This window comes from Oncorhynchus keta, unplaced genomic scaffold, assembly GCF_023373465.1.
Source record: "Oncorhynchus keta strain PuntledgeMale-10-30-2019 unplaced genomic scaffold, Oket_V2 Un_contig_16940_pilon_pilon, whole genome shotgun sequence".
NCBI classification, from domain to species: Eukaryota; Metazoa; Chordata; class Actinopteri; order Salmoniformes; family Salmonidae; genus Oncorhynchus; species Oncorhynchus keta.
Genome location: NW_026280200.1, coordinates 24,165 through 49,001, shown reverse-complemented (window position 1 = coordinate 49,001; position 24,837 = coordinate 24,165). Strand labels below are relative to the sequence as shown.

Here is a 24,837-nt window from a genome sequence, read left to right as displayed (position 1 = left end):
TATGATCAATAACATCTGCTAACCATGTGTATGTGACCAATAACATCTGCTAACCATGTGTATGTGATCAATAACATCTGCTAACCGGGTGTATGTGATCAATAACATCTGCTAACCATGTGTATGTGACCAATAACATCTGCTAACCGGGTGTATATGATCAATAACATCTGCTAACCATGTGTATGTGACCAATAACATCTGCTAACCGGGTGTATGTGATCAATAACATCTGCTAACCATGTGTATGAGATCAATAACATCTGCTAACCATGTGTATGTGATCAATAACATCTGCTAACCATGTGTATGTGATCAATAACATCTGCTAACCATGTGTATGTGACCAATAACATCTGCTAACCATGTGACCAATAACATCTGCTAACCATGTGTATGTGACCAATAACATCTGCTAACCATGTGATCAATAACATCTGCTAACCATGTGATCAATAACATCTGCTAACCATGTGATCAATAACATCTGCTAACCATGTGATCAATAACATCTGCTAACCATGTGACCAATAACATCTGCTAACCATGTGATCAATAACATCTGCTAACCATGTGATCAATAACATCTGCTAACCATGTGACCAATAACATCTGCTAACCATGTGTATGTGATCAATAACATCTGCTAACCATGTGTATGTGACCAATAACATCTGCTAACCATGTGTATGTGATCAATAACATCTGCTAACCATGTGTATGTGATCAATAACATCTGCTAACCATGTGTATGTGACCAATAACATCTGCTAACCATGTGTATGTGACCAATAACATCTGCTAACCATGTGTATGTGACCAATAACATCTGCTAACCAGGTGTATGTGATCAATAACATCTGCTAACCATGTGATCAATAACATCTGCTAACCATGTGTATGTGATCAATAAAAATGTGATTTGATTTGATGACGTTGCCAATCAAGTCTAATCCAGTATCCATACCTGTTGTCTGTTCCGCTGTCAGACCTCTGGACCCCTTTAGGTTCTGATACACAGTTAAAACTGGACTCTGTCTGGTGCTGGCCTGGTTTAGAGGCAGCTGGTGCAGGTCCGTTGTCCTGCTTCATCCCTCCTCCTCCTCCTCCTCCTCCTCCTCCTCCTCCTCCTCCTCCTCTCTTATTAAACGACAGATCGGGTACCGAGTGCTGCTCTCTCCGACTTTGGTTCTGGAACCCTCCGGAACCAGAACTAGAACCTACTCTGATCCCCTGCTGGAAGGTTCTAGAACCAGAAGAATCCCCCTGGGTTCCGTCTCTGGGTTCTCTGTTCCGCTGGCCGGGGGCAGGGTACGTAGCAGCAGGGCAGAACACTGATGTCTGTCCTCTGGCCTCCCTGGCTGTTTGTCTCTCATGCTGGGCCTCTCTCCACCTCTCTGACCCTCCTCCACCTCCAGGAGGGGCCTTCTCCTGTGTCTGGCCCCTTTCCCGGCCTCTGTCCTGGGCCTCTCTCCACCTCTCTGACCCTCCTCCACCTCCAGGAGGGGCCTTCTCCTGTGTCTGGCCCCTTTCCTGGCCTCTGTCCTGGGCTCTCTCCTGGCCCTGCCGGCTCCCTGCTGGAGCTGGGGCTGGGAAAGGGGTGGATGTGGCGATGGAGGGGTCGTGGCCAGGTTTAGGGAAATCCTTGTCACTATCTCTCTGGAAACGAGGTGGTCGGTCGTTCCGGTCGTTCCTGAAGTCTGATCTGTCGTTCCTCTCGTTTCTCTCCTTCCGTGATCTGTCGTTCCTGGACCAGTCGTTACGGCTGTCGCTGCGTTGGGGGTACCTGTCCTGGGACTGGCTGTTAGGAGGGAACGTCATCTTACCCTCGTGATGCCTTTGGGAGGACTGGCTCTTTGGCTCTGGAGGGGAAACCCAGAGAGAGAGAACACACACACACACACACACACACACACACACACACACACACACACACACACACACACACACACACACACACACACACACACACACAGGTGTAAACATTAAAACATTTCAACCAAATTGGATACACAAAAAGTAGTTTTTGTTTGCTGATAGACCTAGTGCCCTGTTCTGTCTGGTGTCTGACCTGCCTACACTGTGCCCCTCCCCTCTCTCTAGCTGTTCTGTCTGTCTCTGTGCCCCTCCCCTCTCTCTAGCTGTTCTGTCTGTCTCTGTGCCCCTCCCCTCTCTCTAGCTGTTCTGTCTGTCTCTGTGCCCCTCCCCTCTCTCTAGCTGTTCTGTCTGTCTCTGTGCCCCTCCCCTCTCTCTAGCTGTTCTGTCTGTCTCTGTGCCCCTCCCCTCTCTCTAGCTGTTCTGTCTGTCTCTGTGCCCCTCCCCTCTCTCTAGCTGTTCTGTCTGTCTCTGTGCCCCTCCCCTCTCTCTTCCCCACCTCTCTAGCTGTTCTGTCTGTCTCTGTGCCCCTCCCATCTCTCTTCCCCACCTCTGTAGCTGTTCTGTCTGTCTCTGTGCCCCTCCCACTTCTCTAGTTGTTCTGTCTGTCTCTGTGCCCCTCCCCTCTCTCTAGCTGTTCTGTCTGTCTCTGTGCCCCTCCCCTCTCTCTAGCTGTTCTGTCTGTCTCTGTGCCCCTCCCACCTCTCTAGCTGTTCTGTCTGTCTCTGTGCCCCTCCCACCTCTCTAGCTGTTCTGTCTGTCTCTGTGCCCCTCCCACCTCTCTTCCCCACCTCTGTAGCTGTTCTGTCTGTCTCTGTGCCCCTCCCACCTCTCTAGCTGTTCTGTCTGTCTCAGTGCCACCCCCACCTCTCTAGCTGTTCTGTCTGTCTCTGTGCCCCTCCCTCTCTCTTCCCCACCTCTCTAGCTGTTCTGTCTGTCTCTGTGCCCCTCCCATCTCTCTTCCCCACCTCTGTAGCTGTTCTGTCTGTCTCTGTGCCCCTCCCACTTCTCTAGTTGTTCTGTCTGTCTCTGTGCCCCTCCCCTCTCTCTAGCTGTTCTGTCTGTCTCTGTGCCCCTCCCACCTCTCTAGCTGTTCTGTCTGTCTCTGTGCCCCTCCCACCTCTCTAGCTGTTCTGTCTGTCTCTGTGCCCCTCCCACCTCTCTAGCTGTTCTGTCTGTCTCTGTGCCCCTCCCACCTCTCTAGCTGTTCTGTCTGTCTCTGTGCCCCTCCCACCTCTCTAGCTGTTCTGTCTGTCTCTGTGCCCCTCCCACCTCTCTAGCTGTTCTGTCTGTCTCTGTGCCCCTCCCACCTCTCTATGAAAAGATGTGAGTGTTTGTGTTCTCTGAAGTACGGCAACTAATCCAGTCTCCGTTTTCAAAAATACTGAATCTCAGGAGGCGATTCCTAGAGGAAGATGTATTTTCAGTCTACTAAATGTCTCCTTACTACATTTGAACACAGTGAATAAACTGAGTTTTCTATTGTGTTATTGACTGTACATTTGTTTTACTCCATATGTAACTCTGTGTTGTAGTTTTTGTCGCACTGCTTTGCTTTATCTTGGTCAGGGTCGCAGTTGTAAATGAGAACTTGTTCTCAACTGGCCTCCCTGGTTAAGTAAAAGGTGAAATAAAATAAATGAAATTGGCAAGTCATGGTATTTAACAAGATGTAACGATTGGTCTGTGAGCAGGCGGCAGAGGCAGGCTGTACGATTGTTTATCCCACAGGCAGCTCAAGATTAATTTGATGGACAGTTCTGGAAGCCTCGTGATGGACGTTAGTCCTACTTCAGAAGCGACCTTCCTTCACAGACAAGTAGAACACCCGTTCAGCGGGCGCCTCGACTCTCCAGAGAAGGTTTGGTTTTGGCATTTAAAAAGCTGTCGTCCTACACTGAACAGACAAACAAACATACCGAAGCAGAGGTGCTTTCAAGGGGATATGACTGAGGGAGATTTCACTGTCTGACTGAGGGAGATTTCACTGTCTGACTGAGGGAGATTTCACTCCACTGTCTGACTGAGGGAGATTTCACTCCACTGTCTGACTGAGGGAGATAGAACTACACTGTCTGACTGAGGGAGATAGAACTTCACTGTCTGACTGAGGGAGATTTCACTGTCTGTCTAAGGGAGATAGAACTTCACTGTCTGACTGAGGGAGATTTCACTGTCTGACTGAGGGAGATTTCACTGTCTGTCTGAGGGAGATAGAACTACACTGTCTGTCTGAGGGAGATTTCACTGTCTGTCTGAGGATATTTCACTGTCTGACTGAGGGAGATTTCACTGTCTGACTGAGGGAGATTTCACTGTCTGACTGAGGGAGAGAGAACTTCACTGTCTGACTGAGGGAGATTTCAATGTCTGACTGAGGGAGATTTCACTGTCTGACTGAGGGAGAGAGAACTTCACTGTCTGACTGAGGGAGATTTCAATGTCTGACTGAGGGAGATTTCACTGTCTGACTGAGGGAGATTTCACTGTCTGACTGAGGGAGATTTCACTGTCTGACTGAGGGAGATTTCACTGTCTGACTGAGGAAGACTTCACTGTCTGACTGAGGGAGAGAGAACTACACTGTCTGACCGAGGGAGATATAACTACACTGTCTGACTGAGGGAGATAGAACTACACTGTCTGTCTGAGGGAGATAGAACTTCACTGTCTGTCTGAGGGAGATAGAACTACACTGTCTGTCTGAGGGAGATAGAACTACCCTGTCTGTCTGAGGGAGAGAGAACTTCACTGTCTGACTGAGGGAGATAGAACTTCACTGTCTGACTGAGGGAGATAGAACTTCACTGTCTGTCTGAGGGAGATAGAACTACCCTGTCTGTCTGAGGGAGAGAGAACTTCACTGTCTGACTGAGGGAGAGGAGATAGAACTACACTGTCTGTCTGAGGGAGATAGAACTACCCTGTCTGTCTGAGGGAGAGAGAACTTCACTGTCTGACTGAGGGAGAGGAGATAGAACTACACTGTCTGTCTGAGGGAGATAGAACTACACTGTCTGTCTGACTGAGGGAGATAGAACTACCCTGTCTGTCTGAGGGAGATAGAACTACACTGTCTGTCTGGGGAGAGGAGATAGAACTACACTGTCTGTCTGAGGGAGATAGAACTACACTGTCTGTCTGACTGAGGGAGATAGAACTACCCTGTCTGTCTGAGGGAGATAGAACTACCCTGTCTGTCTGAGGGAGAGAGAACTACACTGTCTGACTGAGGGAGAGGAGATAGAACTACACTGTCTGACTGAGGGAGATAGAACTACACTGTCTGACTGAGGGAGAGGAGATAGAACTACACTGTCTGACTGAGGGAGAGGAGATAGAACTACACTGTCTGACTGAGGGAGAGGAGATAGAACTACACTGTCTGACTGAGGGAGAGGAGATAGAACTACACTGTCTGACTGAGGGAGAGGAGATAGAACTACACTGTCTGTCTGAGGGAGAGGAGATAGAACTACACTGTCTGACTGAGGGAGAGGAGATAGAACTACACTGTCTGTCTGAGGGAGATAGAACTACACTGTCTGTCTGAGGGAGAGGAGATAGAACTACACTGTCTGACTGAGGGAGAGAGAACTACACTGTCTGACTGAGGGAGATAGAACTACACTGTCTGACTGAGGGAGATAGAACTACACTGTCTGACTGAGGGAGATAGAACTACACTGTCTGACTGAGGGAGATAGAACTACACTGTCTGACTGAGGGAGATAGAACTACACTGTCTGACTGAGGGAGATAGAACTACACTGTCTGACTGAGGGAGAGGAGATAGAACTACACCGTCTGACTGAGGGAGAGAGAACTACACTGTCTGACTGAGGGAGATAGAACTACACTGTCTGACTGAGGGAGAGGAGATAGAACTACACTGTCTGACTGAGGGAGATAGAACTACACTGTCTGACTGAGGGAGAGGAGATAGAACTACACTGTCTGACTGAGGGAGAGGAGATAGAACTACACTGTCTGACTGAGGGAGATAGAACTACACTGTCTGACTGAGGGAGATAGAACTACACTGTCTGACTGAGGGAGATAGAACTACACTGTCTGTCTGAGGGAGATAGAACTTCACCGTCTGTCTGAGGGAGATAGAACTACACTGTCTGACTGAGGGAGATAGAACTACACTGTCTGACTGAGGGAGAGGAGATAGAACTACACTGTCTGTCTGAGGGAGATAGAACTTCACTGTCTGACTGAGGGAGATAGAACTACACTGTCTGTCTGAGGGAGATAGAACTACACTGTCTGACTGAGGGAGATAGAACTACACTGTCTGACTGAGGGAGATAGAACTACACTGTCTGACTGAGGGAGATAGAACTACACTGTCTGTCTGAGGGAGATAGAACTACACTGTCTGTCTGAGGGAGATAGAACTACACTGTCTGACTGAGGGAGATAGAACTACACTGTCTGACTGAGGGAGATAGAACTACACTGTCTGTCTGAGGGAGATAGAACTTCACTGTCTGACTGAGGGAGAGGAGATAGAACTACACTGTCTGTCTGAGGGAGATAGAACTACACTGTCTGACTGAGGGAGATAGAACTACACTGTCTGACTGAGGGAGATAGAACTACACTGTCTGACTGAGGGAGAGAGAACTACACTGTCTGACTGAGGGAGAGAGAACTACACTGTCTGACTGAGGGAGATAGAACTACACTGTCTGTCTGAGGGAGAGGAGATAGAACTTCACCGTCTGTCCCTAGGGGTCCTTATTAGGACCATTATTCTGCTTCGTGAATGAATGATTCTGCATCGTGAACTAATAGGACCACTATGCATGGTAAATTGACGTGGAATTTTCTGATGTTTTTGTGTATAGTTTTAACAGAAAATTATTTGTAAAAAAAAAAATGCAGATTAAACGTTAAGCAACATTGTCCATTGGTCACATTCCTAACGTGTACACACACAGACATGCTTAATACGTTCTGGATACGCTCTTTTAATTGGAGACCTGAGAAACAAATCAAAAAACAAACGTCATTATATACTTTTTATTTTTAAACAAAGAAGGCAGAAACTAAAGTCATTGCCAGAGTTCAGTAAAAACGATCCCAAACTCTGGTTTCAAACGTCTAAAACGCTTGAAATGAGCCCAAACAGCAAACGGTAACTTCCCCTCATGAAAGGCAGGAAATGAAACCCATCCCTCTCTGTTGACTGTGTCCATTTCCCCTCTGTGGTGAACCATATGTCAGTTTGTCGCCATGCCGACACACTGATGTCAGAGACTTAACTAACGGCAGCACTGTTTCATACAGATTAATACCCTCTGTAGAGAGACACAGACCATCTGGCCTGGCTCCTCACTGTAACCACCAGAGGAGAGGACGACGGCACCAGAGACTACAGCACCAGAGATAACAGCACCAGAGACTACAGCACCAGAGACTACAGCACCAGAGACTACAGCACCAGAGACTACGGCACCAGAGACTACAGCACCAGAGACTACAGCACCAGAGACTACGGCACCAGAGACTACGGCACCAGAGACTACAGCACCAGAGACTACAGCACCAGAGACTACAGCACCAGAGACTACAGCACCAGAGACTACAGCACCAGAGACTACAGCACCAGAGACTACAGCACCAGAGACTACAGCACCAGAGACTACGGCACCAGACTACAGCACCAGAGACTACAGCACCAGAGACTACAGCACCAGAGACTACAGCACCAGAGACTACAGCACCAGAGACAGGACTACAGCACCAGAGACAGGGCGACAGCACCAGAGACTACAGCACCAGAGACAGGGCTACAGCACCAGAGACTACAGCACCAGAGACAGGGATACAGCACCAGAGACAGGGCTACAGCACCAGACACTACAGCACCAGAGACAGGACTACAGCACCAGAGACAGGGCGACAGCACCAGAGACAGGACTACGGCACCAGAGACTACAGCACCAGAGACTACAGCACCAGAGACAGGACTACAGCACCAGAGACTACAGCACCAGAGACTACAGCACCAGAGACAGGACTACAGCACCAGAGACTACAGCACCAGAGACTACAGCACCAGAGACAGGACTACGGCACCAGAGACAGGACTACAGCACCAGAGACTACAGCACCAGAGACAGGACTACAGCACCAGAGACTACAGCACCAGAGACTACAGCACCAGAGACTACAGCACCAGAGACAGGACTACAGCACCAGAGACAGGACTACAGCACCAGAGACTACAGCACCAGAGACAGGGCTACAGCACCAGAGACAGGACTACAGCACCAGAGACAGGACTACAGCACCAGAGACTACAGCACCAGAGACAGGACTACAGCACCAGAGACAGGACAGGACTAGAGACTATAACACCAGAGATTACAATACCAGAGACTATAACACCAGAGACTATAACACCAGAGACTATAACACCAGAGACTATAACACCAGAGACAGGACTAGAGACTATAACACCAGAGACTATAACACCAGAGACTATAACACCAGAGACTATAACACGATACACTATAACACCAGAGACTATAACACCAGAGACTATAACACCAGAGACTATAACACCAGAGACAGGACTAGAGACTATAACACCAGAGACTATAACATCAGAGACAGGACTAGAGACTATAACACCAGAGACTATAACACCAGAGACTATAACACCAGAGACGATAACACCAGAGACTATAACACCAGAGACTATAACACCAGAGACAGGACTAGAGACTATAACACCAGAGACTATAACACCAGAGACTATAACACCAGAGACTATATATAACACCAGAGACTATAACACCATACACTATAACACCAGAGACTATAACACCAGAGACTATAACACCAGAGACTATAACACCAGAGACTATAACACCAGAGACGATAACACCAGAGACTATAACACCAGAGACTATAACACCAGAGACAGGACTAGAGACTATAACACCAGAGACTATAACACAAGAGACTATAACACCAGAGACTATAGCACCAGAGACTATAACACCAGAGACTATAACACCAGAGACAGGACTAGAGACTATAACACCAGAGACTATAACACCAGAGACTATAACACCAGAGACTATAACACCAGAGACTATAACACAAGAGACTATAACACCAGAGACTATAACACCAGAGACTATAACACCAGAGACTATAACACCAGAGACTATAACACCAGAGACTATAACACCAGAGACTATAACACCAGAAACTATAACACCAGAGACTATAACACCAGAGACAGGACTAGAGACTATAACACCAGAGACTATAACACCAGAGACTATAACAAGAGACTATAACACCAGAGACTATAACACCAGAGACTATAACACCAGAGACTATAACACCAGAGACTATAACACCAGAAACTATAACACCAGAGACTATAACACCAGAGACTATAACACCAGAAACTATAACACCAGAGACTATAACACCAGAGACTATAACACCAGAGACTATAACACCAGAGACTATAACACCAGAGACTATAACACCAGAGACTATAACACCAGAGACTATAACACCAGAGACTATAACACCAGAGACTATAACACCAGAGACTATAACACCAGAGACTATAACACCAGAGACTATAACACCAGAGACTATAACACCAGAGACTATAACACCAGAGACTATGACACCAGAGACTATAACACCAGAGACTATAACACCAGAGACTATGATACCAGAGACTATAACACCAGAGACTATAACACCAGAGACTATAACACCAGAGACTATAACACCAGAGACAGGACTAGAGACTATAACACCAGAGACTATAACACCAGAGACTATAACACCAGAGACTATAACACCAGAGACTATAACACCAGAGACAGGACTAGAGACTATAACACCAGAGACTATAACACCAGAGACTATAACACCAGAGACTATAACACCAGAGACAGTACATTGTTTCTCACAATAGTCTATTATTTTTAAAAATGTACAATACTTGAAGGAATTTTGAATGACAGTTCATCTTTGATGCTGGAAAAAAAAAGAGTTGTGAATCAGAAAGAAAAACAGGAACAAAAAGAAAGTTATTATCTCCCTGTAATAGAAAATTCCCCTTTTCAAAATATGTCACAAATAGGTGTAACAAACTGCTTTGTGCTTTGTGAAAAAAAAAATGTCAGGTTGAAAACAGGCATCACAGCGGGATAAAGGTAGAGGAGGGGAAATGATCCCTGCTGCTGCCTCGCTCTCCCATCAAGGTGCATGAATTCAGGAGCAAAGTGAAGTAGAGACACTTCTTTATTGTTAAAACGAACAGGTTTCAACTATAGCAATGCTGATGAAGACAATTGGTAAAGGACAGGACTGTACCTTGTAGGGAGAAGCTCCCCATCTTGGACTCCAGGAAGTCGAACAGAGTGCTGGGTCCTGACGGTCTTCCTCCTGCTCCCTCCTCCTCATCCTCACCCCCAAACCTACTGGACCGACCCCGACCCCGGCCACGACCCCTTCCTCTGTCTGCTGCATGGAGGAAACAGGCGCAGCAGAAAAGTCACATTATCAATGGGATTCTATAGTTATTACGTAGTCGTAGGTCATGTTGTAGGCTGACCTCTGGGTGGGGGGGGCTTACCTCTGGGTGAGGGGGGCTTACCTCTGGGTGGGGGGCTTACCTCTGGGTGGGGGGGAACAGGGCTTACCTCTGGGTGGGGGTCTGCTGGGTTCCTCGGGGGGTGGGGGGTTTGAAGGTCCCCGTCAGTAGACTGTTGAGAGCCACCTCCATGTTGTTGTTGTTGTCCATCAGGGCCTGACGAGCATCCTCCTTATCAAACCCCATCTCCATAATGTCCCTTAGGGCCCGCTCATCCACCTAGAGGGAGGGGGATGGAGGGGATGGGAGGGGGTGGAGGGAGGGGAGGGGGGATGGGAGGGGGTGGAGGGAGGGGAGGGGGTGGAGGGATGGAGGGGAGGGGGATGGAGGGGATGGGAGGGGGTGGAGGGAGGGGAGGGGGATGGAGGGAGGGTAGGGGGTGGAGGGATGGGAGGGGGTGGAGGGAGGGGAGGGGGTGGAGGGAGGGGAGGGAGATGGAGGGATGGGAGGGGGATGGAGGGAGGGGAGGGGGGATGGAGAGATGGGGAGGAGTTCAAATGGGGGAGGAGAGTTCAAATGGGGGAGGGGTTAATGAAGACCCGGAGCACATCGTTACAACACCGTATATAGACATAATATGACATGTGAAATGTCTCTATTCTTTTGGAACTCAGGAGAGGTGACGCACTTCAGTTCAATTCAAGGGGCTTTATTGGCATGGAAACATACTTTAACAAGTGAAATAAACAATAATAATTAACAGTAAACATTACACTCACAGAAGTTCCAAAAGAATAAAGACATTTCAAATGTCATGTACAAATACAGTGCTCTGGACTTCATTAACCCCCCCGCACATATTTGAACTTCTCCCTCTCTGGTCTTCATTAACCCCCCTTTTGAACTTCTCCCTCCCTCTCTGGTCTTCATTAACCCCCCTTTTGAACTTCTCCCTCCCTCTCTGGACTTCATTAACCCCCCCCGCACATATTTGAACTTCTCTCTCTCTGGTCTTCATTAACCACCCTCCCTTTTGAACTTCCCTCTCTCTCTCTGGTTTTCATTGACCCCCCACACACATTTGAACTCCCCCTCCTGGTCTTCATTGAACCCCCCCATTTGATCTTCCCTCTCTCAGGTCTTCACCCCCTATTTGAACTTTCCTCTCTCTGGTCTTCATTAACCCCCCCCCACACATTTGAACTTCCCCCTCTCAGGTCTTCATTAACCCCCTCATTTGAACTTCCCTCTCTCAGGTCTTCATTAACCCCCCCATTTGAACTTCCCTCTCTCAGGTCTTCATTAACCCCCCCATTTGAACTTCCCTCTCTCAGGTCTTCATTAACCCCCCCATTTGAACTTCCCTCTCTCAGGTCTTCATTAACCCCCCCCATTTGAACTTCCCTCTCTCAGGTCTTAAAGAGGGAACAGGGTCTAAAGTAGTGCCCTATAGAGGGAATAGGGTCTAAAGTAGTGCCCTATAGAGGGAATATGGTGCCCTTTGGGAGACAGCCTGATGGGGGAAGGGAGGGGTCTTGCTGCAAGCCAGGAGTCTACATTACACAACTGAATGAAAGACTTGTTGTTGTTGAGGCCCAGTCCCACACCGTCTCAAACCACTGAGGGTCCCCAAGATTATTTCACAATCAGACCACAGAGGACCCTAAACCATCATCTGACTCTGACACCAATGAGGGTCCCCAAGATTATTTCACAATCAGACCACAGAGGACCCTAAACCATCATCTGACTCTGACACCAATGAGGGTCCCCAAGATTATTTCACAATCAGACCACAGAGGACCCTAAACCATCATCTGACTCTGAAACCAATGAGGGTCCCCGAGATTATTTCACAATCAGACCACAGAGGACCCTAAACCATCATCTGACTCTGACACCAATGAGGGTCCCCGAGATTATTTCACAATCAGACCACAGAGGACCCTAAACCATCATCTGACTCTGACACCAATGAGGGTCCCCGAGATTATTTCACAATCAGACCACAGAGGACCCTAAACCATCATCTGACTCTGAAACCAATGAGGGTCCCGAGATTATTTCACAATCAGACCACAGAGGACCCTAAACCATCATCTGACTCTGAAACCAATGAGGGTCCCCAAGATTATTTCACAATCAGACCACAGAGGACCCTAAACCATCATCTGACTCTGAAACCAATGAGGGTCCCCAAGATTATTTCACAATCAGACCACAGAGGACCCTAAACCATCATCTGACTCTGAAACCAATGAGGGTCCCCAAGATTATTTCACAATCAGACCACAGAGGACCCTAAACCATCATCTGACTCTGACACCAATGAGGGTCCCCAAGATTATTTCACAATCAGACCACAGAGGACCCTAAACCATCATCTGACTCTGACACCAATGAGGGTCCCCAAGATTATTTCACAATCAGACCACAGAGGACCCTAAACCATCATCTGACTCTGACACCAATGAGGGTCCCCAAGATTATTTCACAATCAGACCACAGAGGACCCTAAACCATCATCTGACTCTGAAACCAATGAGGGTCCCCAAGATTATTTCACAATCAGACCACAGAGGACCCTAAACCATCATCTGACTCTGACACCAAAACGGCTCAATAAAAACCTGAATCAGAGACATTTCTTACTGCGAGCCAGGAATTAAACAAATGAATTAGGCTGACTTGTTGTGGTTGTTGTTGTTGTGGTTGTGGTTGTGGTTGTTGTGGTTGTTGAAGGTTGTGGTTGTTGAAGGTTGTGGTTGTTGTGGTTGTGGTTGTTGTGGTTGTTGTTGTTGTTGTTGTGGTTGTGGTTGTTGTTGTGGTTGTTGTTGTTGTTGTGAAGCCTAGACAGGTCCAGCCCAAAACCAGAGAGCCAAGGCATATTTTACCAGAATTATTCTCCTGACCACAAAGACCTCAAACATCTTCAATTAAAATTGAAAGGAGCCCGGAGGGGGCTTTTAGACAGAGGGAAAGAGACCCACCCGCCTACACAGAGCTAAGGGAAACACTGGGTCAAAAGGTCGGAGCCCTCACCAGCTCGCGGTAATTTCCTAGTTCCCGGTAGTTTGGTTGTTCCCGGTAACTCCCGAGCTCTCTGTAGTTTCCTTCTGGACGGCTGGACTCCTCCGTCCTCTCCTCTCGTCTCTGCCGGTACGAGTCCCTGTCTCCTCGGTCTCCTCCTCCTCGTCGGTCTCCTCCTCGGTCTCCTCCTCCTCGTCGGTCTCCTCCTCGGTCTCCTCCTCCTCGTCGGTCCCGACCGCCTGTATTAACGAGGTTCCCGCCAGCATTGCCTCCGCCTCCAAACGTCCGAGTTCCCTTCAGAAGAGGTCAAAAGACACTCAGAGCTGGATTCCTCCCGGGGCAGACAGACAAAGTCTCTTCCTGGACTAAACAACTGTTTTATAATGGAGAATCTACACCTGGTCTGTGTCTGGGAAACTGGCCCTTCAGATACAACAAGCCAGTAGAAACAGTACCAACTCACACAGTGGGACACAGACAGAGTTCAACAGACATGGATGGTCCAGTTACTATAGCGACGACAACAGGGATAAAACACACACACACAGACACACAGACACACAGACAGATACAGACACACACACACAAACACACACACACACACAAACAGACACACACACAGATACAGACACACACACACAAACACACACACACAGACACACACACAGACACACACAGACACACACAGACACACACACACAAACAGACACACACACAGACACACACACACAGACACAGACACAGACACACACACAGACACAGACACAGACACACACACACACACCTCTTTGTTCTTGGCCACCTCAGCGATGGCTGCTAGCCTCTGCTTCTCAAACTCTTCGTTCTCGTCAGCCGTCTTCACCACACTGGTGCTGACCAGAGTCTTCCTGGTGTCCAGCTCTCTGGAGTCCACTTCCTCATTCCTTACACACTTCTGAGGAGCACAGAGAAACGACCATTTCATCAGTCTGATTGGTTAGTCAACAGAGAGAGAATCGGTCTGATTGGTTAGTCATCGGAGAGAGAATCAGTCTGATTGGTTAGTCAACGGAGAGAGAATCAGTCTGATTGGTTAGTCAACAAAGAGATTCAGGCTGATTGGTTAGTCAACAAAGAGAGAATCAGTCTGATTGGTTAGTCAACAGAGAGAGAATCAGTCTGATTGGTTAGTCAACGGAGAGAGAATCAGTCTGATTGGTTAGTCAACGGAGAGAGAATCAGTCTGATTGGTTAGTCAACAGAGAGAGAATCAGTCTGATTGGTTAGTCAACGGAGAGAGAATCAGTCTGATTGGTTAGTCAACGGAGAGAGAATCAGTCTGATTGGTTAGTCAACAAAGAGATTCAGGCTGATTGGTTAGTCAACAAAGAGAGAATCAGTCTGATTGGTTAGTCAACAGAGAGAGAATCAGTCTGATTGGTTAGTCAACGGAGAGAGAATCAGTCTGATTGGTTAGTCAACAAAGAGATTCAGGCTGATTGGTTAGTCAACAAAGAGAGAATCAGTCTGATTGGTTAGTCAACAGAGAGAGAATCAGTCTGATTGGTTAGTCAACGGAGAGAGAATCAGTCTGATTGGTTAGTCAACGGAGAGAGAATCAGTCTGATTGGTTAGTCAACGGAGAGAGAATCAGTCTGATTGGTTAGTCAACAAAGAGATTCAGGCTGATTGGTTAGTCAACAAAGAGAGAATCAGTCTGATTGGTTAGTCAACAGAGAGAGAATCAGTCTGATTGGTTAGTCAACGGAGAGAGAATCAGTCTGATTGGTTAGTAAACGGAGAGAGAATCAGTCTGATTGGTTAGTCAACAGAGAGAGAATCAGACTGATTGGTTAGTCAACGGAGAGAGAATCAGTCTGATTGGTTAGTCAACAAAGAGATTCAGGCTGATTGGTTAGTCAACAGAGAGAGAATCAGTCTGATTGGTTAGTCAACGGAGAGAGAATCAGTCTGATTGGTTAGTAAACGGAGAGAGAATCAGTCTGATTGGTTAGTCAACAGAGAGAGAATCAGACTGATTGGTTAGTCAACAGAGAGAGAATCAGTCTGATTGGTTAGTCAACAAAGAGATTCAGGCTGATTGGTTAGTCAACGGAGAGAGAATCAGTCTGATTGGTTAGTCAACAGAGAGAGAATCAGTCTGATTGGTTAGTCAACGGAGAGAGAATCAGTCTGATTGGTTAGTCAACGGAGAGAGAATCAGTCTGATTGGTTAGTCAACGGAGAGAGAATCAGTCTGATTGGTTAGTCAACGGAGAGAGAATCAGTCTGATTGGTTAGTCAACGGAGAGAGAATCAGTCTGATTGGTTAGTCAACGGAGAGAGAATCAGTCTGATTGGTTAGTCAACGGAGAGAGAATCAGTCTGATTGGTTAGTCAACGGAGAGAGAATCAGCCTGATTGGTTAGTCAACGGAGAGAGAATCAGTCTGATTGGTTCGTCAACTGAGAGAGAATCAGTCTGATTAGTTAGCCAACGGAGAGAGAATCAGCCTGATTGGTTAGTCAACGGAGAGAGAATCAGTCTGATTGGTTAGTCAACGGAGAGAGAATCAGCCTGATTGGTTAGTCAAAGGAGAGAGAATCAGTCTGATTGGTTCGTCAACAGAGAGAGTATCGGACTGATTGGTTAGTCAACAAAGAGAGAATCAGTCTGATTGGTTAGTCAACTCGGAGAGAGAATCAGTCTGATTGGTTAGTCAACAAAGAGAGAATCAGTCTGATTGGTTAGTCAACAAAGAGAGAATCAGTCTGATTGGTTAGTCAACGGAGAGAGAATCAGTCTGATTGGTTAGTCAACAAAGAGAGAATCAGTCTGATTGGTTAGTCAACGGAGAGAGAATCAGACTGATTGGTTTGTCAACGGAGAGAGAATCAGTCTGATTGGTTAGTCAACGGAGAGAGAATCAGTCTGATTGGTTAGTCAACGAAGAGAGAATCAGTCTGATTGGTTAGTCAACGGAGAGAGAATCAGTCTGATTGGTTAGTCAACAGAGAGAGAATCAGTCTGATTGGTTAGTCAACGAAGAGAGAATCAGTCTGATTGGTTAGTCAACAGAGAGAAAATCAGTCTGATTGGCTGTGCGTGGAACTCAGGTCATACCTGTCCGAAGGGCACGAAGGGAGGGGCTCCACCTTCTCGTCCGATGTTACTCCTGCTGTGTTTGGCCAAGCTCTGGAGGTCAAAGGGGAGAAGAATTTAGAACGCCCTTGAGTATATATTTAGACATTCTGAATTCCATTCCTTTACTTAGATGTGTGTGTATTGGGTATATGTTGTGTAATTAGATGTGTGTGTATTGGGTATGTGTTGTGTAGATGTGTGTGTATTGGGTATATGTTGTGTAGATGTGTGTGTATTGGGTATATGTTGTGTAGATGTGTGTATTGGGTATATGTTGTGTAATTAGATGTGTGTGTGTATTGGGTATGTGTTGTGTATATGTGTGTGTGTATTGGGTATGTGTTGTGTAGATGTGTCTATTGGGTATATGTTGTGTAATTAGATGTGTGTGTGTATTGGGTATGTGTTGTGTATATGTGTGTGTGTATTGGGTATGTGTTGTGTAGATGTGTGTATTGGGTATATGTTGTGTATATGTGTGTGTATTGGGTATATGTTGTGTAGATGTGTGTGTATTGGGTATATGTTGTGTAGATGTGTGTGTATTGGGTATGTGTTGTGTAATTAGATGTGTGTGTATTGGGTATGTGTTGTGTATATGTGTGTGTGTATTGGGTATGTGTTGTGTAGATGTGTGTATTGGGTATATGTTGTGTATATGTGTGTGTATTGGGTATATGTTGTGTAGATGTGTGTGTATTGGGTATATGTTGTGTAGATGTGTGTGTATTGGGTATATGTTGTGTAGATGTGTGTGTATTGGGTATATGTTGTGTAATTAGATGTGTGTGTATTGGGTATATGTTGTGTAGATGTGTGTGTATTGGGTATATGTTGTGTATATGTGTGTGTGTATTGGGTATGTGTTGTGTAGATGTGTGTATTGGGTATATGTTGTGTATATGTGTGTGTGTATTGGGTATATGTTGTGTAATTAGATGTGTGTGTATTGGGTATATGTTGTGTAGATGTGTGTGTATTGGGTATATGTTGTGTAATTAGATGTGTGTGTATTGGGTATGTGTTGTGTAGATGTGTGTGTATTGGGTATATGTTGTGTAGATGTGTGTGTATTGGGTATATGTTGTGTAATTAGATGTGTGTGTATTGGGTATGTGTTGTGTAATTAGATGTGTGTGTATTGGGTATGTGTTGTGTAGATGTGTGTGTATTGGGTATATGTTGTGTAGATGTGTGTGTATTGGGTATATGTTGTGTAGATGGATGTGTGTGTATTGGGTATATGTTGTGTAGATGTGTGTGTATTGGGTATATGTTGTGTAGATGTGTGTGTATTGGGTATGTGTTGTGTAATTAGATGTGTGTGTATTGGGTATATGTTGTGTAATTAGATGTGTGTGTATTGGGTATATGTTGTGTAGATGTGTGTGTATTGGGTATATGTTGTGTAATTAGATGTGTGTGTATTGGGTATATGTTGTGTAGATGTGTGTGTATTGGGTATATGTTGTGTAATTAGATGTGTGTGTATTGGGTATATGTTGTGTAGATGTGTGTGTATTGGGTATATGTTGTGTAATTAGATGTGTGTGTATTGGGTATGTGTTGTGTAGATGTGTGTGTATTGGGTATATGTTGTGTAGATGTGTGTGTATTGGGTATGTGTTGTGTAATTAGATGTGTGTGTATTGGGTATGTGTTGTGTAATTAGATGTGTGTGTATTGGGTATATGTTGTGTAATTAGATGTGTGTGTATTGGGTATATGTTGTGTAGATGTGTGTGTATTGGGTATATGTTGTGTAATTAGATGTGTGTGTATTGGGTATATGTTGTGTAGATGTGTGTGTGTATTGGGTATGTGTTGTGTAATTAGATGTGTGTGTATTGGGTATATGTTGTGTAATTAGATGTGTGTGTATTGGGTATATGTTGTGTAGATGTGTGTGTATTGGGTATATGTTGTGTAATTAGATGTGTGTGTATTGGGTATATGTTGTGTAGATGTGTGTGTATTGGGTATATGTTGTGTAGATGTGTGTGTATTGGGTATGTGTTGTGTAGATGTGTGTATTGGGTATATGTTGTGTAGATGTGTGTGTATTGGGTATATGTTGTGTAGATGTGTGTGTATTGGGTATATGTTGTGTAATTAGATGTGTGTGTATTGGGTATGTGTTGTGTAATTAGATGTGTGTGTATTGGGTATATGTTGTGTAATTAGATGTGTGTGTATTGGGTATGTGTTGTGTAATTCGATGTGTGTGTATTGGGTATATGTTGTGTAGATGTGTGTGTATTGGGTATATGTTGTGTAGATGTGTGTGTATTGGGTATGTGTTGTGTAGATGTGTGTGTATTGGGTATGTGTTGTGTAATTAGATGTGTGTGTATTGGGTATATGTTGTGTAGATGTGTGTGTATTGGGTATATGTTGTGTAGATGTGTGTGTATTGGGTATATGTTGTGTAATTAGATGTGTGTGTATTGGGTATATGTTGTGTAGATGTGTGTGTATTGGGTATATGTTGTGTATATGTGTGTGTGTATTGGGTATGTGTTGTGTAGATGTGATGTGTGTATTGGGTATATGTTGTGTATATGTGTGTGTGTATTGGGTATATGTTGTGTAATTAGATGTGTGTGTATTGGGTATATGTTGTGTAGATGTGTGTGTATTGGGTATATGTTGTGTAATTAGATGTGTGTGTATTGGGTATGTGTTGTGTAGATGTGTGTATTGGGTATATGTTGTGTAGATGTGTGTGTATTGGGTATATGTTGTGTAGATGTGTGTGTATTGGGTATATGTTGTGTAATTAGATGTGTGTGTATTGGGTATGTGTTGTGTAATTAGATGTGTGTGTATTGGGTATGTGTTGTGTAGATGTGTGTGTATTGGGTATATGTTGTGTAGATGTGTGTGTATTGGGTATATGTTGTGTAATTAGATGTGTGTGTATTGGGTATATGTTGTGTAATTAGATGTGTGTGTATTGGATATATGTTGTGTAGATGTGTGTATTGGGTATATGTTGTGTAATTAGATGTGTGTGTATTGGGTATATGTTGTGTAATTAGATGTGTGTGTATTGGGTATATGTTGTGTAATTAGATGTGTGTGTATTGGGTATGTGTTGTGTAGATGTGTGTGTATTGGGTATATGTTATGTAATTAGATGTGTGTGTATTGGGTATGTGTTGTGTAATTAGATGTGTGTGTATTGGGTATGTGTTGTGTAATTAGATGTGTGTGTATTGGGTATGTGTTGTGTAATTAGATGTGTGTGTATTGGGTATATGTTGTGTAATTAGATGTGTGTGTATTGGGTATATGTTGTGTAGATGTGTGTGTATTGGGTATATGTTGTGTAGATGTGTGTATTGGGTATATGTTGTGTAATTAGATGTGTGTGTATTGGGTATATGTTGTGTAGATGTGTGTGTATTGGGTATATGTTGTGTAGATGTGTATGTGTATTGGGCATATGTTGTGTAATTAGATGTGTGTGTATTGGGTATATGTTGTGTAGATGTGTGTGTATTGGGTATATGTTGTGTAGATGTGTGTGTGTATTGGGTATGTGTTGTGTAGATGTGTGTATTGGGTATATGTTGTGTAATTAGATGTGTGTGTATTGGGTATGTGTTGTGTAGATGTGTGTGTATTGGGTATATGTTGTGTAATTAGATGTGTGTGTATTGGGTATGTGTTGTGTAATTAGATGTGTGTGTATTGGGTATATGTTGTGTAATTAGATGTGTGTGTATTGGGTATGTGTTGTGTAATTCGATGTGTGTGTATTGGGTATATGTTGTGTAGATGTGTGTGTATTGGGTATATGTTGTGTAGATGTGTGTGTATTGGGTATGTGTTGTGTAGATGTGTGTGTATTGGGTATGTGTTGTGTAATTAGATGTGTGTGTATTGGGTATATGTTGTGTAGATGTGTGTGTATTGGGTATATGTTGTGTAGATGTGTATGTGTATTGGGTATATGTTGTGTAATTAGATGTGTGTGTATTGGGTATATGTTGTGTAGATGTGTGTGTATTGGGTATATGTTGTGTATATGTGTGTGTGTATTGGGTATGTGTTGTGTAGATGTGTGTATTGGGTATATGTTGTGTATATGTGTGTGTGTATTGGGTATATGTTGTGTAATTAGATGTGTGTGTATTGGGTATATGTTGTGTAGATGTGTGTGTATTGGGTATATGTTGTGTAATTAGATGTGTGTGTATTGGGTATGTGTTGTGTAGATGTGTGTGTATTGGGTATATGTTGTGTAGATGTGTGTGTATTGGGTATATGTTGTGTAGATGTGTGTGTATTGGGTATATGTTGTGTAATTAGATGTGTGTGTATTGGGTATGTGTTGTGTAATTAGATGTGTGTGTATTGGGTATGTGTTGTGTAGATGTGTGTGTATTGGGTATATGTTGTGTAGATGTGTGTGTATTGGGTATATGTTGTGTAATTAGATGTGTGTGTATTGGGTATATGTTGTGTAATTAGATGTGTGTGTATTGGATATATGTTGTGTAGATGTGTGTATTGTGTATATGTTGTGTAATTAGATGTGTGTGTATTGGGTATATGTTGTGTAGATGTGTATGTGTATTGGGCATATGTTGTGTAATTAGATGTGTGTGTATTGGGTATATGTTGTGTAGATGTGTGTGTATTGGGTATATGTTGTGTAGATGTGTGTGTATTGGGTATGTGTTGTGTAGATGTGTGTGTATTGGGTATGTGTTGTGTAATTAGATGTGTGTGTATTGGGTATGTGTTGTGTAATTAGATGTGTGTGTATTGGGTATGTGTTGTGTAATTAGATGTGTGTGTATTGGGTATATGTTGTGTAATTAGATGTGTGTGTATTGGGTATATGTTGTGTAGATGTGTGTGTATTGGGTATATGTTGTGTAATTAGATGTGTGTGTATTGGGTATGTGTTGTGTAGATGTGTGTATTGGGTATGTGTTGTGTAGTTGTGTGTGTATTGGGTATATGTTGTGTAGATGTGTGTGTATTGTGTAATTTGTTCGGTATTGCTGTCGGAAGTAGAAACACAAGCATTTCGTTGCACCCGCAATAACATCTGCTAAACATGTTTACATGACCAATAAAATTAGATTCGATTTTTGTTTTTACCTTTTATTTTAGGAACAAAGTACTTAAGAGTACAGCTTATTATATGGGACAATAAACAAACGATTTTGAGAAAGATAATAAAAAAAAAAATGTAATTGAATAAATGTATTAATTTATATAACAGATAAAATTTTATGAATTGAAGGTTATTTGCTGATGTAAAAATCTAAAAACCCCTTTACAACGCCCTTTACAACACAATTTAGTACACCCTTTAGTACACCCTTTAGTACGCCCTTTACAACACCCTTTACAACACCCTTTACAACACCCTTTACAACGCCCTTTACAACACCCTTTAGTACGCCCTTTACAACACCCTTTAGTACGCCCTTTAGTACGCCCTTTACAACACCCTTTACAACACCCTTTACAACACCCTTTACAACACCCTTTACAACGCCCTTTACAACACCCTTTAGTACGCCCTTTACAACACCCTTTACAACACCCTTTAGTACGCCCTTTAGTACACCCTTTAGTACGCCCTTTACAACACCCTTTACAACACCCTTTACAACGCCCTTTACAACGCCCTTTACAACGCCCTTTACAACACCCTTTAGTACGCCCTTTACAACACCCTTTAGTACGCCCTTTACAACGCCCTTTACAACGCCCTTTAGTACGCCCTTTACAACGCCCTTTAGTACGCCCTTTACAACGCCCTTTACAACGCCCTTTACAACGCCCTTTAGTACGCCCTTTACAACACCCTTTACAACGCCCTTCAGGACAACCTTTACAAAGCCCTTTACAACGCCCTTTACAACGCCCTTCAGGACAACCTTTTGCATGGTCCTTTGAACCAGACAGGACGAACAACTGTCCATTAACAGCGTAATAAACACCACCATTTGAGGTGCAGGCCCTCTATTCCCCGTATAGTATAAAGAGTCTAGTGCACTACTTTTGAAGTGCACGCCCTATGTAGGAAATAAGGTCCTGTTTGGAACACAGTCACAGAGACAGTCTGCTGTAAAACGAAGGGTAAAAAACACCTCCTCTTCCTCACCCTTTGCAGTTCCCATTTCTCCATCATGTGGTCGACCTCCCCTCCGAGGACGGAGATCTTGGAGTCGTCCAGAAGCAGAATGCCATTCTTCACCTGGACCGTACCAAGGACCTTCACCTTGGTTCCTGGAGGGGTGTTCAGGCTAAAAGATATAAAACAATACGGGGGGGGTGAATTAGGGAGGCCAGAGGACAGCTCCATAGAGAACCCATTGTGTATTAAACGGAGAGCTCAGTAGATCAAATCAATTAAGCGGTTAAAGGAAGCTTAATAAACCAATGCCAAAACAAACAAACAAACAAACAAACAAACAAGGAGATTGACTATAATAGGTTTACATGGAGCATGTTTACAGGTACATTTCATCCAGACTGGCGACAGTAATGGAATGGAAGCACAGGTTAACCTAATACTGGATAGGACAAAAACAACAGCAGGAGATTGATAAATAATATATATAATAATATATGCCATTTAGCAGACGCTTTTATCCAAAGCGACTTACAGTCATGTGTGCATACATTCTACGTATGGGTGGTCCCGGGAATCGAACCCACTACCCTGGCGTTACAAGCGCCATGCTCTACCAACTGAGCTACAGAAGGACCAACAATAGATGTCGATCTCTGTAAGAACGGCACAAACAACAGACAGAACAGACAGTGTATTGGTGTGAAAGCAGTTTTTTTTGGGGGGTTGGGGGGCAGCTTTAATTAGAAAAGTAAAAACAACAAATCATCACGATTCATTTTTCCCTTCCTAAAACTCTTCACCCAGCCAGCTATGCCTGTGATGGCTACTGTCCAACAAGGGCTAGCCGTGCCAAAAGAACAGCTTAGCTTACGTTACCCACAAACCCTCTCTGTCCTGTCAGACCGTGCCCTATCCAGACCACTCTTCTAAATGACACGCTGTGTGGCAGTAGGATGGTGAGACTGAGGGATTGTGTCCTAAAATAGCACCCTATAGAAACACAGATGTGTCATTTAGAAAAGTGGTCTGGATAGGGCATGGCCCGTGGCCAAAAGTAGTGCACTATATAGGGAATGGGGGGCAAATTGGGACACAGCCTAGGAATAATCCCATTCCCGGTTCAGACCGTTCTCATTTTAAATTAACAGCCCAGTTCTGATCACCACCACCTCTGAGCCCCGGCCCGCGTCCCAAACGGGATCCTATTCCCTATGTAGTGCACTACTTTTGACCAAAGCCTGATGGGAAATAAGGTGCTATTTGGAATTCAGCCTCCCTAGTCCTCTCATTAAAAAGCACAGGGACTTAGAGGATGTCCAGCTGCTGATGCAGCAATTAGGGATTTCACGTCCAACCCAATGGCCCAGTACGTCCAACCCAATGGCCCAGTACGTCCAACCCAATGGCCCAGTACGTCCAACCCAATGGCCCAGTACGTCCAACCCAATGGCCCAGTACGTCCAACCCAATGGCCCGGTACGTCCAACCCAATGGCCCAGTACGTCCAACCCAATGGCCCAGTACGTCCAACCCAATGGCCCAGTACGTCCAACCCAATGGCCCAGTACGTCCAACCCAATGGCCCAGTACGTCCAACCCAATGGCCCAGTACGTCCAACCCAATGGCCCAGTACGTCCAACCCAATGACCCAGTACGTCTCAAACGGCTCAGACAGCTTGGAGCTGTCTCCCTCCCTCCCTCCACTATCAGAGCTAGCTGGGACTGGAGCAGGGTCCTCCCTCCCTCCACTATCAGAGCTAGCTGGGACTGGAGCAGGGTCCTCCCTCCCTCCACTATCAGAGCTAGCTGGGACTGGAGCAGGATCCTCTCTCAGGGTACTGTCTCATAATGACACTGTGGATGGAGCTAACACACTGCTACAAACTAACCTCTTTCTGTTTCCTTCTATCCATCCTCTCATCCATCTCGTTCTGTTTCCTTTTCTCTCTCTCTCCCTCACTCCTCCCTCCCTCCCTCCCTCTCTCTCTCTCTCTCTCTCCACTATCAGAGCTAGCTGGGACTGGAGCAGAATCCTCCCTCCCTCCCTCCACTATCAGAGCTAGCTGGGACTGGAGCAGGATCCTCTCTCAGGGTACTGTCTCATAATGACAC

General features: G+C 44.9%; 1 protein-coding gene across 1 annotated transcript in view; it reads right to left on the bottom strand.

Moving 5' to 3' along the window:
• LOC127919546 (tudor domain-containing protein 3-like) overlaps positions 1–24,837 on the bottom strand; it is a 48,170-nt gene that overhangs the window by 5,966 nt on the left and 17,367 nt on the right. The window contains exons 3-9 of the mRNA XM_052503288.1: positions 22,752–22,893; positions 16,598–16,669; positions 14,280–14,429; positions 13,508–13,789; positions 10,575–10,744; positions 10,246–10,382; positions 968–1,862 (exon numbers count right to left, since the gene is read on the bottom strand). Of these exons, the coding sequence (XP_052359248.1) occupies positions 968–1,862; positions 10,246–10,382; positions 10,575–10,744; positions 13,508–13,789; positions 14,280–14,429; positions 16,598–16,669; positions 22,752–22,893 (1,848 nt within the window). The remainder of the gene's footprint in view (positions 1–967; positions 1,863–10,245; positions 10,383–10,574; positions 10,745–13,507; positions 13,790–14,279; positions 14,430–16,597; positions 16,670–22,751; positions 22,894–24,837) is intronic.